Raw genomic sequence first — 13,899 nt, 5'->3', positions numbered from 1 at the left:
GCTCTTAGCCAGTCACCTGCATGTTTAGGTTCGACATGCAGAAATCAGATGTATGTGATTAAATGTGACAGAATTTAATTTCTAAATCCCATTGAGAATATTGTAGGATTTTAAAAGTGTTTAAATGGCCATTAATGTCAAGTTTTTTGGATAAAATTGACACATAATAATTCATCAAAGAATGAGTGTCATGGCTTGCTACGTTGAACTCGTTTGCCCGCAAAGCTGCCACATTTTGTAAGGGTGTAGTTTCCACCAACCACCAAACAATACTAGACAAGATGTTCTACAACGCCTTCCACACAGCAAAGCGCAGGGACTGACCCCCTCAGAAGCGCAGCGTTCTGTGGCCTGTGCTGGCGGAGCCTGGGGTGGTTCCTCTCGTACCTTCTTCTCCTGACAGTCCGGGGACTCGGGCACAAAGCTGATGTTAATCTCTTCCACGTCAGAGCTGCTGGATCCGGCTGAGGTTACACTGACGGAGTCGGTCAGGTCACCTCCGCAGAGGTGGGGACTGCACTTGAGCTGATCGAAAGACTTGGAATGAGAGCTGACGCTGGCACATGGCTCAGAGCTTGGCGGCTGGCGGCTATGAGAGGTAAAAAGCCTCAGGTTAGTCTAAAAGCTTTCACAGTGTTTAAAAAAAAAAAAAAAAAAAAAAAAAAAAAGTGAATGTTTTAGGATTAATATTTATTACTGCCAATTCTACTAATTTGTGATTGCCCTGTGAAACTATTTTTTTTAAACTCAATCCTAAATATCTAGCAGATATAAAAATAAAGTGCCAGTCTAATTATGTGTTTATTAACAAAACCGTCAAATTACATTTTTTTTCTACAGCTAGTGAAAAACTGGAGATTGCCATTTCTGGTGCAGCTCTGCACAGAAAACCAATCAGCTACCAGGCTTTTTTTGTCAAAGCTTAATGGAACAAACTGCCTTTAGAAGCCGATTGGCTACCATCCACAGCTGCACCAGATTTAGCAACCTCCATTGTTAGTGAATCAAACCCATAGTGTCCTGTAATTCCTTGCAGAGCCGCATTCAGGAAAAAAGCAGGGTAACCGTCTGACCCATTCAGGGCTTTATTGTGCTGCACAGTGCTGACAGTCTAAGGGCTTGTGTCAACAAACTTTTATTTGCATTAGACAGGATTTGCTTTTCCATACAAGTCTATGGAAATGTAAAAACCCAGGTCAGGTTAAACACAGAAACAGGTCATCTGCAACTTGAGTTTACCTGTCAATGAATTCTGAAGCAGCTCACAATGTTGCCATGTCAGTTTTCCAGGGGTGATCCAATCAGATCCACCTGTCAGTTCATATGGGCAATCCAATCAGGTCCACCTATCAGTTTTCCATGCAGACCTAATCAAAAGGTTCGCGCATTCCTATAGACGGGCGGGTGTAAACAGACTGATGTCCGTTCACACCAGTCGATGAGGCCTGCTAAAAAATGGAGGACTGTGTCCTCTTCTGTTTGGGTGGACTGGATCTGAGGTGACCGGGCGTTAATGGACAGTGGAGTCGGTTTACTCCAGGCCATCCAGAGAGTAGGGTCTGTCCGCACTGCAAAAACTAAGAGGACACTGATCTGTCATCTGCCCCGCTCTGCAGACAAGGCCCCCCATGTGAAAAGGCCCTAATAGTCTGGGGACACTTACAAAAAGGCTGAGCAGACAGATGACCGAGCCAGTGTGCTGCTTCTCTTTCCTGGTTGGAGGCAGGTCCTGAACCAGGTGTATTTCTTAAATCACACAGTATGTCTACAGGGCAGTTTAGGAACACTGTGTATTTCATTACCTCAAGATTTTATACTAACATTCTGATTTTTAACCAGAGAAAAGGGTTTTTCTGTTCTTCTAACTCATGTAATTTCAGCCAAACACATATTTTTTTTATATGTCATAATTTTAATATGGTATATTTTTTGTTGCTCTAATTGGTTTACCTTTTTTTTAAAAAAGCTGCGTTACATCATAGGGGTACTTACTCGCTCCATCGTTTTATTATCCCTGTGTTTTTCTTGGCCTTCAACGTGTTACTTGCTGATTCAGATAAGGGTTCGATTTCACAGGATAAGCTATAGCTGCAAAAACAAAACAATACATACATAAGAGCAAGAGCCAGTTAGAGTACTAAGACACATAAAAACTACAATATGGCTATAGCAATGCTATGAAAAGGTGGCAAACATATCAATATTCACCTTTCGGCCTCAGTCAATCGCTCCACACTGTGGAACCATTCAACAAAAGACTCTTCAGGTATGAAGCTGTAGTTGTTGCAGGCCGACTGCAGTAGTTTTATTTGTGCTATAACTTCAAACTCCTGAAAAGACAAACAGTACAACAGACATAAGAACTGTGGTCAAAACGTCAATATGTATCCTTAATAACCCTACCAGCAATAATCACATATAATGCTCAGTGAATGGGGCAACCTTAAATAGTCCTAATCTAACCTCAGTAATAAAAAAAAAAAAAATCCAACACTCACCTTCCGTCTCTTTTCAAAGTTTATAAGGCTACCCTGCAATAAAAACACAAAGAGTTCATCAATGAAGGTTTGTGATACATAAGCCCACTTAGAGCTATGAATACATAACATAGTACCACTGCCATGATCGAATTAACCCTTTCTGTAAGAAATACTTCTTATAAATGTTCTTTGCCAGTGCCAGGTAGATGTGCAAAAAACCCCAACAATCCACTTCTCTGGCTCAAGGCTAGGCAGGCCTGAGCCAAGAAAAAGGTTAATCTCCCACAATTCAAATGTCAACGTTCTCCTCTTTGTGCGATTAGCATTATGTAAATAAGGAAGACTGAAGCATAATAATAGGTGATGCACAAGGGGAGGTGAAAATTTGCACGCTTAGTGTTCTCTTACTGTAAATGTAATCATTTTGACAAATATTTTTAAACAATATCCCACTTGTTAACTAGGGTCAGCTAAAGTACACTTTTGTTTAAAGCTAAACACTTTAAAGCAGATATAAAATACCCAAACCATTACCTACCTATTAATACATCATTAAATGCATTTTTACAATATAAGCAGAGTAATGATCTGAATTCAACCTGGTACCCATTTTTGTGATTACCTACTCAGAAGAGTACAAGCTGGCAGAGGAAGAAGCAGCACCAGTAAACTGCTGCATTTTACTGGGCAGGAGGTGTTGGTTCTGGATGGGCATGTATTTTAATGTTTTACAGTGAAGAGCAATATTTAAAAAAAAATGTTTTTTTTAAAGGTGTGACATTTCATTCATTTCTATGCACTGCAGCTCCGCTGGCGTGTGTAGAAATAGAGCTGAGGATGAACACACTGCAGATTTCTGTACTGCACTGCAGCTCACCCGCAGGCTGCATTCAAGCGTGAATAGGGAACACAGAGAACAATTGTTTTCTGTATGCCTTTGCGGAAACCTAAGGTTTTCAAGTGCTGAAAACTATGTCTGTGCACAAGTGTGAACAAGCATGTTCCTGAAAGCCCCAGGAGACCCTGACAAAAAGGTGCTCACTTTCCATTTCTAAAGTCGAAGCTCTGCCACAATTCCCGCCTTTAATGCATTCTAACCAGGAGAGGTTTGCACTGCAGAGAGTGACTGAACCCCATCTTTGGAGCAGACTGTTACCATCTGCACATGGAGTGCTCCAGGGAAAGCAATGAAAAAGTAGTTAACATTAAAGACTATCACTGAACTGAGAACAAACACAAAGCACCCTACCTCTAAATAATCCTTCATTGCAGTATCCAGCATCACCAGGTCAGTAAGGAAAGTGCCCAGATAAGGTATGGTGCCCTGCATAACTCCCTGCAAATTGAAGAGGATGTATTAACATTAGTGGACACTAGAGGGCGCAAGCAGAAAGCCATTATGATTTGCAGAGGAATTACCTACCAATTCTCGCTGCTGCTGTTGCCTCTTCTGTGCTCTTTTAGGGTTAATATCCAGGGTTGCAAATTTAGAAGTGCCCTCCTGCAAAGTTAACAGAAAGAATGCAAAATGAATGGCAGAGCTCTATATGTACATATGTGAAACAGAAACAAAAGCATTAAATCACATAACAAAACAAGCAAAAAAAATGAAAAAAAAAAAAAAAAAAAAAAAGAAGAAAGGGAAACCATTTTTAATGGGGAATTCTCGGCTGGTAACATGCCAAAAATCATGGATTGCCTAGGGCTGGAGAATAATAAACAAGCCATGCCCTCCCGCCACAACAGACCTCTGACTGCATGCCAGACCCCTCAGAGCAATGTAAACTATGCATGAGCAATTGTTTCACGGTGATTTGGCGATAATATGTGGAATTCACTTAAGACCGATCCTAGGTTTGTAACCAGGCCAAGAATAGAATAACATTTATGTCTCTGCCCTAGCTGCGTAACAGAGATTAAAATGTGTTTTACAAGTGGCGGGCAGCTGCCTCGGAGGTAGTCAGAAGTGGGAGCAAAGTATTTTGGGAATGTGAGGCGAAGAGCCTGGCTGGTGAATAGCTAGGTGCCCACTCAGGATTCTGGAATCTTGTGTACCACAATTTCATCCTCATTCTACAAAAACAGCAGCTGCTTCTAAAGAGGGTTTTTAAGGAGACTCTTTCAATTTGCCCTGAATGAGCAAAAGTGACAGTCTTCAAAGTCCACTTCCTGACCCATGTTGGCGTACCTTTGTCGCATTCCCTTGCTGCTCCATCCATTCACTAGAGCAGAGAGTCAAACCCTGTGGAAGTGTTACGTTACAAAGGGTTGAGGTCTCCCTCCTCCTTTCTCCTCATAAGGTTAACAGTATTCATACTGCAGTTCGGGAAGTGTTCCCATGCTCCTCCATACCCAGAGGCATCATGAATTTAGCGAAGTAAGGGAACACAGCAACGGCGAGAATAGGCGAGTCAGAGTGGGCTTTAAGAGACTCTCAATGGACACGCATTTGTAGCCCAAAACAATAAATATAGTTCTCCTCTCCCCAAACCTGTATCAGTTGGATCGGTATATGAATAGACTGGTGCAAGACAGGATCAGCTTGTCAGGCTTTAGTAGACGTCAAAAAAATGGCGGCTGTTTACACATAGGCACTGGCTCCTTGTTGCATGAATGTGAATAAAACGAGTAAAAGATGGCTTCAAATCCTGTCCACCAATGCAGAACACTTAAGTGTTTTACACTTTTGGGGGCTTAAGTCTAGAGGCCTCTGTGATTAAAACATTGTCTGAGGAGTTCCCCACAGGTGGAGAACAGGAGCTGAAGGAGCTCACATTCATGCAACAATATACTGGTTTCTGTGTGCATTTGGATGCCATTTTGTTGAAGTCTTAATGGACACAGATTTTTCAAGCTCACATTCATCCCAGAAAATGTAAAGGGTATGTTCACCCAAATGTGATATTTCTGTTTTTCCAAGGTGCTGAAAGCTCATGTTCATGGGTTTTTAGCTTGGGTCTAAGCTGCTCAATACAAAACCTTGAGAAACTATAAAGCAAACCAAATCAACTCAAATGCAAGGCAAAGGGCCCAAGTTATAGTGCACAGATCTCACTGCTGGAGATCCCTAGCAGGTCACTTAGCTCTCCAGACTCCACCTAGAATGGGCATATCCATTTTGAGTGAACTGATCTTTTAGAGAACAAAAAATGTATTACATGAAGCTACGCCCCCACACCATATCCCTAAGCATCTCCAAATTTGGCAGCCTTGGTGTGATCACCTTTTGCCCACGAAAGTTGACCAACGATCCCAAGTGTGCCCTGGCATGTTTTGTTCCAAGGTAGGTGTCCTTTGCTACATCCGGTGCATCCCCCGACTTTGTCCCTTCCTTTCCTTCTCTACTTTATTTTACTTTGCAGATTACCTATACAGTATTGTAAAAGAATCATAGGCTGCTCTCCTTTTGTACCAAGGAGCTCTTAAGCGGGGCCCTTTTCTTGTACTTCTGTTTGTTGTACTGCGTTTTGCTCCAATTAACACGGTTTTCGAGGTTGTTACCATGCATGAAAACTTTTGTGCGATTCTATGCAGTTTCACATGTGTATAGTGTGTAGCATGTTATTCAACCGATCTATACAATGGTTGTACTTGGTTCTACTAATCTAGATTCATAAGAATCTTTGAATGAGAAAAAAAAAAAAGTTACTGATGTTTCCAAATAACCTGCATGTACTTTTCTCTTCTTTGACCCTCGTTCCCATTTGCGAATGGGGCCTATTGTAGCAAGAACCTTCCCATTCCGACACCTGGGACCACAGGTGGTTGTGAACATCTGCAGCCAGAAAGCCAATACAAAGCTAAGACTAGCTAATAGGAGCTGTGGCTGTCCATCACTGGTCACATGTAGTTACCTGCTGTTAGGGAGAGATGATTGGCCTTGGACGCAACCTGTCTGCATCCAGGGCTGATCATCTGCCCTAACCGTCAGCCTGTCATTGTATTGTACAGGCTTCCTGGCAGCAGCTGTGTGCAGTCCACAGGAATCTGCTAATGGCTCTATTTACAAGTGCTGTTGAGGGCTCATAACTGAGCATTCCAAAATACAGTTCATCACGATTCTGGCATCCTTTATGTTCTGTGCACTTTGAAGCTATAGAGTATATGATCTCCCATAGCAATCAATAAAGGGGGCAAAGCTAAGAATTGTGAAAGAAATGTAATGCCATACAACTGAGAAAAAAAGCATAATGTACAGTGAGAATATTACACGGAGGTGCCCTTTAATGGCACTGTCAGGCTGCCTGTTGCTTTTGATAATGAAGCATGAAGAGAGTGGGCTGAACAGAGAATGAAGCTGGCCGATAATTTGCTCTTGGCTATGGCTGAAGAGGAGAGATAAGGAGAGGGATTCCCTTATACTCCTACACACATCATCACACCCAAGCCTGACACACTGAACCTGCACTTGGCTTGGTGTGAGTAAGAGGGTGTGTACCAGGGGTTCCCCGTCCTGATAAGCAGATGACATAAGACAAGCAGCTTTTATGTATGGCACGTACACACACACCATATAGGAGGTACCCTGCGCATGCCACGAATACACAAGAAAAATGGAGGGGGAGGGCTGGCCGAAAAACATAAACATAACAAGATGAGCTAAAGGAGATCACGATAAGACACAAAAAAGGGAGAGAAAAAAAAAAAAAAAAAAAAAAAAGAATATGTCTAAAATGTGGCCATTTAAAACCCCAGCTGATAATGACACGTGGTCAACAGCTATACGCAATACGGTGCTTTATGTAAAGGAAAGTTCAAAGAAATCTAAAAATAAAAGGACAATGTGCAAATATGTTATAGAGTCATGACCTTGCAACTGTCAAAAATAAGGCCATTGCCCCACAGTAACAGTTCCTTATTTCAGAGGCTATAATATATTATATATATAATAAAACACACACACGAATGTACTAAAAGTATTTATTTGAAAGAAAAAAAAAAAACACACACACACACACACACACACACACACACACACACACACACACACACACAACATTCAGCACATATCTCCAAAACATGCATATCTCCCCATATATGCAACAGCAATGCATGTACAAAATGCATGTTGATCCTGCCAGAAATGCAGTAATCGCCTAACTTCTTGATGCACTAAAATTCCAAGACTGTTGTCACCCATGCCCATTTCCCCTCTGTGGACTACTAAACACATTTCCTTGATGTTATTTAGATTAAGGGGGGGGTTTGGGGTGGCACTTCCTGTCCTATGATGACTACACTGCTCCTACACAGTACAATGAGTTGTCACCCTAGGACAGGAAATGTGTTACTGGCAGGCTCACCAGGTAAAAATAAAGAGAAAGCAGCCTAAAAATATAAAGACTAATGCAGCCACTACACGTAAGGACTGGTAAACTGCAATATATTCCATTTTGTTCTAGGGTTTAGATAGGGGTTTCTCAACTAGGGTTCCTCCAGGTGGCGATTGGTTCCTTGACCAATGAACAGTTTCTGCATCTCAGATAAGTTTATACTGACTCCATTGGTATTTTTGCTATCTGTAAGAGAGCAATTCTTCCCAATGACCACAAAGGTAAAGAGCATTCCTCCCACTGACCATAATGCCAATGTATCATGAGTTGTAGATATAGAAATTAGTAAGGGTTCCCCAAGACCAGAAATTTTACTTTAAGGGTTCCTCTAGGCTGAAAAGTTTGAGAAAGGCGGTTTTAAAATATACTTTAAAGTGAAATGCCTGTCCATGTAGGGCAAAGCATCAGGTTTTCTTTAATCCTCCTTCCCAAGCAGCACATACCTTTCCTTTACTACCTTACTTCTACATATTGTCTTTAAAACCACTTTACAAATGTCATTCAAGCAGATTAGAATGCAATGTTGTGAGGCCAGTGTGTAGCTGCACACAATGGACGCTCCCCTTTCCCCTGCACATTTTAAATTGTTCCTTATAAACACCCACCTTAATCAACAGCTCGCGGCTTAATGAGTGGTTGTTCTCATCCGAAAAGATCTCGGAAAGTTCCATAAATATCCGAAAGCTCTCTCTGAAAACCATAACAAAAAACGACTGTTGGTGGAACATTAAGAAAGGCTGTTTTTATTGACAGCTTTGCAGGAAATTGTTGATTAAAACCATCTAATTTAAAAATGACTTCAAACATATTCAGTTAAGCTAAAAGCAAGGCAGAACTTGCAGTAACCCATAGGGTTACTACTCCTTATACACACTGGGGTTGTTTTACTAAAATTAATAATAAATAAAAAAAAAACGAATAAAACTCAAAGGAGAAGTCTAGCCTGTGCTTGTTTGGCTGGTCATCTCCTCTGGGTCACAGGAGTGCAATTCGTTTTGCACTCCTGTGACCCGTTTTCAGTAGAGAGCGGAACTGAAGTCTGCGCTCCGCTGATGTCACAGGAATCAGTTCAGGCACCGCATCATCCGATCAATGGAAGTCAGGATCCGCCAAGTGCCTGGACTGACACTCATCTCAGCCTCTCAGCGAGCAGCTGAAAGCCTGAGATAGTCGCTCCCCGCTCCTCCACAGCTCAGTGCTCCAGTGAGTGTGGAGGAGCAGAGTGGAGAGCTGTTGATTGACAGTCAGCAGCTCTGCACGTGAAGTTGTGAAAACCGAGCCATCAGCGGGGTTCGATCGCTCAGTTCTCAGTGTAGAGGTGCCGGGGGACAGATGCAGCATCGGACCCAAAAAACAGATTCCCATACTTCTCTTTTAAGCTTTCACAATAAACCTAGAATCGGATTGGTTTCTATGCAGAGATTTTGCATTCTCAAATTTTAGTAAATCAACCCCACCGTTCTGTATTATCAGATTCGGGATCTGATGTAACTACAGACATGGTGGTTTATCCTCACCTAGAAACTTCATCCCAGGTCTTCTTCAGCCTGTGAATGGCGTTACACTGCAGAGCTGACAAGATGGCACGCAGAGAGGAGAAATTTTTCAGAATGCGACACTCCTAGAAACAAAGATTTGTGTTTAGAAGACGATTTAAATGTTGATATTGATCATTCATGGTCATGTTTGAGAGTACAGCTAAGCAGGTATGTGTCACACGTACCCTGGCTACGTCTATCCATCGTTCTATAATTTTGGCTCTCTGCTGGGGCTTCAGCGACCTGTCGCTCAGGCACGTGGATATGACACAGTTGGTGACGCTATTGAACTGGGAGACGGTGGCACGGATGGTTGGTGCCAGGTGTTCTTTGCCTTTCTTATCTCTTTGGGACCAAATGCAACCCAGGCAGTGGTAAGGCACCACCTTCTTGAAGAGATCCTAAAATAAAGACAAGCAAGATTGTAAGAAGAGAACCAATCCACAGCAAATGTAGACGGGAATAAGAAGTTAGAGAATTCATAGGTGGAGGTTTAGTCACAAGGACATGAATTTCCATGAAATGTAACTAGTACAGATGTATTTATATACTACATATGAAAAATTGTGGTTGTAAACTCAAGATTGTGCCTTTTTTTGATCTTCTATATTGATTGTTATTTACAGATCCAGACGTATTCAAAAGATGTCCCAACATTAATGTAACTAGGCCAAGTATGGTTGCAGTTCCTCCAAATCAATGACCAAGGATGGAACTTTTCCCAATTACTACTAGGGACATTTAAAAAAAGGTGTAGTGAAAATAGCTATAAAATTGAGGTTATACTTCACTACCGTGCCTACTATATTAATTGCATTGGAAAACATTAAGAGGAGACAAATGAAGGCACCTTGTGCAGTACTTACAGCATCCATGACGGTGAACTGTTCAGCCACCATATCCTGCCGGAAAGACAGGAAGTCCGGCTTCGGTTCTAAGAGGGAGCTCTCGTCCACAAGACGGAAAGTGCAACTTGAGTGATCCAAAACTGTAAGATGGGATAGGAAGGTTATGTAACGTGTTCAAGCTTATGTAATACAATAATGAAAATATGCTATAGTAAGCAACTGTAAAAGCTGCAAGAACACAACAAATCTCCCAGATTAGAATTCAAGAATAAAACTCTTTATTGTATGAGTCTCAATGGGTCAATAACAGTTTGTGCAATGCGCCTTACCAACTATTAGACAATAACCCTTACAGATAGTCTTAGGAATTTGGAAGTTTGTCAAGCATTCCCCCACACTACTCACCATCCTGATCCGCTTCGCTGAGCTCTTGTCGCTGGAATTGGGTCAAAAGATTGCGTGCTCTGCGCTCCAGGTCCGAGCCAGGGATATTGTGCCGCACATAAGCGATAAGCTGCTTTAAACAGACGTAATCGGGTGCATGGCGAAAATCCTCTGAATACTGGTCCAGCCATGCTCCCAAGATGGAGGAGATTGTGCTGGAGATGAAATGGAAAACATGGATTTAGTTTTGTGCAACAGAGGTCTGGGGAGGATGAGAATAACATGGTCTGTATTCATAGTGATAACATTGCTGACAACGTAGAGAAAAAGACTGAGGCATGAGGATGAAAGGGGATTTTCTTTCTTTGTGTAGAAAATACTTAATGCAGACCTTTCAATATAATACATATTTGAGATAATTAGCATATCCTATGTTTGGTATTACACAAGGCTTGAAGATGAATTCCAGGCATTGTATATTTTTACATAGTTACGTGTTTGACCATACCAGGCTGATACCTTTGGAAATTGGAAATCACTGAAGTACACGACGCTACTCCGGTGAACTCCACTTCTTCCAAGGCCTGTGCTGAGTGGCCAGCCTGATTCATTCTGAACACAGGAGGTTCGCTGCTCTGCAAGGATGCCATTCAGTGATTGTCTGGCATTCCCTGAATGAATGCAAAGCGTTCTCTGTTTGGACAAGGTGCAGAGCGTGACTTCACTGCCCCGTACCACCCTGACCCGAAAGCAAGTAGAGATCACTGGAGTAGCAGACCAAGTGGAGATCAGCTGGACCAATGCAACTGTGTAAAAATATACCATGCCTGGAATTCTTTGGGTCCCTGGCGCCAGCTGTGACTCATGCGGCTTCACAACCAGCTGCCCACTGCGCATGCTGCACTTTGTAAATGGTCCTGCAGCTAGGCGATCCGAGCAGAAGTAGGAACGAGTACCTGTCAAATCTAGATACCTGCTCTCCACCCCCTTTTGGGTGAAGTTCTGCCTTAAGTAGCCTATCCCAGGCCAAGATGGTCTCTGGCTTATGGGTAATTCATGTCAGAAACTGTAGGGGGTCTGTCTCTCTCAATCAGACACTGTCTGGTAGACTTTCAGTAAAATATAAGAACCATCCAGACCTAAGCAATGTATACCACTACCAAAAAAGCATATGTGGCTGCCTTCAGGTACATATATAATTACACTTTCTACTATTCACTTCTCTGTACTGTACAATTTGAGGATCAGAAAAGTCTCAAATTGCTCTTATCTTTTCGATAAAAGCCACATGTGCAGCATAGGGCGTAATATTTGCTGCACTGAGAAAGATTAAACTGAAAGGTACATCACTGGAGGGCAGCAGCAGCATCAATGAAAGATTGTGTAGAAATGTCTTTCTACTAATCTGCAGTTTCCAGCCTTAGGAAGGCCAACTATAAGCCGTTTAAGATGGGGCTTTCCATGGCAATGTCTGGCTCATGTTCCCATCAGCCCTCTGCCTTTTGATCTCTGAAAAAGAGGATGCTGAAGAGCATCTTACAGGAGTAAAATTGCTGAGGAAGCAAAAAGGTTTTGGAAAGTTTGAAATATTTCTGTTGTTAAATCTACTTCATCTATTTGTAGTTCAATGTTTAAGCCAAATCATACAGAACAAAATGTTTTATATGTACCAAAAAAACAAACAAAAAAAAAAAAAATAAATAAAAAAAAACACACAACAATGGCCATACATTTTTTTTTTAAGAAAAAGGCAAAGTGCAGTAAATCAACAGCAACCTATTACATTTTACCTTTTTATCACTTTACCACAATCAGAATGATCGGTGTCAGCTACTACACTCAGAACATTGCTTATGGCAGTATTACATTAAGGCCGCACCATCTTGGCCTGTATAAATTCTCATCTTTATTTAAAGATTTTTAAGCAACAACCATACGAGCACAATGCATTAACTGGTGATTTACAGAACAGTTTATGGAAGACGGGTAATAAAGTGCTATCGACCGCGTCTATTCGTAAATCTAAATAAACATATACTGTATATTGAAAGCATCAAATGAACTGCAAGACAAAGGACTGAGCTCCTGGGAAAGTATGGTGGTAACTTATAAAACAAATGTTGCAGAGGTCCATTTTAAGTCTTTTTATTTAACTAAAAGAAAAAGGATCAAAGCTGGCCATATACCCTGCAAATTTCAGCCAGTTCTTCATGAACTGAACCAAAACCTCTAAATGGGTGGCCCTTTAGTCCTCCTCCGGCCAGACAGAAAATTGGCGGAACAAACTGCAGCTGCACCCAATCTGATGCAACTGCTGTTTTGCCACTCTGATAGCTGCTGGCAGCAGCTGTCAGTATACAATCGCCCAGCAAGAGGGTTTTGTCCATCCAAGCTGTTCCTTTTCATTCACCCTAAAGAATGCATGAAAAATATCCAACAGCCAGCTTAAAGTGATTCTAAAGGTTGTCTTTAACAACAAACGTATCATACTTACCTGCATCCTTTTCTTTTTGGGTCCTCCGCTGGCGATCCTGGCTCCTCAGCCCTGCCATGTCCCGCCAACAGCAAGCCTCTTGCTATGAGGTGCACTCGTGTGAATGGACATTGTCCATTGACACACATACACAGCGTGACTCTGCCCCCCCCCTTCTCCTCGCAGTCTCTGATTGACAGCAGCAGAAGAAAATGGCTCCCGATGCTGTGTAAGCCAATGAGGAGAGAGACCCGGAAGAGCCACTGCTCTCATGCACATCGCTAGATTGAGATGGGGCTCAGATACGTATAAAGATGGAGCTGCAAAAGGTTTTTTTTTTTCTTTAACCATAATGCAGAGAATGCATAAATGGTAATGAACCACTTTAAGAGTGAAAAATACCTTTTGGTGTAGGTTTTGAAGAGGCACTCAAAGTGAAAAAAAAAAAAAAAAAAAAAAAAAAAAAAAATCGGAGCTATGCCCTACTGACACACAAGCCTCCAAAAATGGCGTCTCATCTTAACCTGTCTGTAACAGACTGTGACTTCTAACAAAAATCAGCTATTAGTACCAGCTGCTATACAAATTTCCAAAAGGTGCGTTAAGCTCATGCCTTTTCATGTGTTTTTGAGTACAGAAAGACCAACCAAGATTGCTGTAACTTACTTTTTTAGCTCAAGCCGGTCATCCACGGTGTTATGGGAATGTTCGCCATTGAGCTGAGGGTGGAGGCGCCCAAACCTAGAAACAAAAAAAATAAATAATAAAAACTTAGTTCTTCATTTTAAACCTTTACCTGATGACTATCTCAAACGTCCACGATTCCTTTTAGAAGCTCTTTAT

General features: G+C 41.8%; 1 protein-coding gene across 7 annotated transcripts in view; it reads right to left on the bottom strand.

The window, feature by feature from the left end:
* Positions 1 to 13,899, bottom strand: part of RALGDS (ral guanine nucleotide dissociation stimulator) — a 240,723-nt gene that overhangs the window by 10,722 nt on the left and 216,102 nt on the right. For 5 of the 7 annotated variants that reach the window (XM_077477510.1, XM_077477521.1, XM_077477493.1 and 2 more), the window contains exons 4-15: positions 13,723 to 13,797; positions 10,605 to 10,798; positions 10,218 to 10,339; positions 9,537 to 9,752; positions 9,331 to 9,434; positions 8,419 to 8,503; positions 3,904 to 3,981; positions 3,730 to 3,816; positions 2,499 to 2,531; positions 2,209 to 2,330; positions 1,993 to 2,088; positions 325 to 589 (exon numbers count right to left, since the gene is read on the bottom strand). In XM_077477510.1, coding sequence (XP_077333636.1) covers positions 325 to 589; positions 1,993 to 2,088; positions 2,209 to 2,330; positions 2,499 to 2,531; positions 3,730 to 3,816; positions 3,904 to 3,981; positions 8,419 to 8,503; positions 9,331 to 9,434; positions 9,537 to 9,752; positions 10,218 to 10,339; positions 10,605 to 10,798; positions 13,723 to 13,797 — 1,477 coding nt within the window. The remainder of the gene's footprint in view (positions 1 to 324; positions 590 to 1,992; positions 2,089 to 2,208; positions 2,331 to 2,498; positions 2,532 to 3,729; positions 3,817 to 3,903; positions 3,982 to 8,418; positions 8,504 to 9,330; positions 9,435 to 9,536; positions 9,753 to 10,217; positions 10,340 to 10,604; positions 10,799 to 13,722; positions 13,798 to 13,899) is intronic. The other 2 variants (XM_077477484.1, XM_077477529.1) reach the window with 1 other exon arrangement.

This window comes from Lithobates pipiens, unplaced genomic scaffold (genome assembly GCF_037356315.1).
Source record: "Lithobates pipiens isolate NorthernLeopardFrog02 unplaced genomic scaffold, aLitPip1_a1.2 Scaffold_1, whole genome shotgun sequence".
Lineage (NCBI taxonomy): Eukaryota > Metazoa > Chordata > Amphibia > Anura > Ranidae > Lithobates > Lithobates pipiens.
The sequence above is the reverse complement of the archived record's forward strand: the minus strand, read 5'-3'. Positions and strand labels throughout refer to the sequence as shown.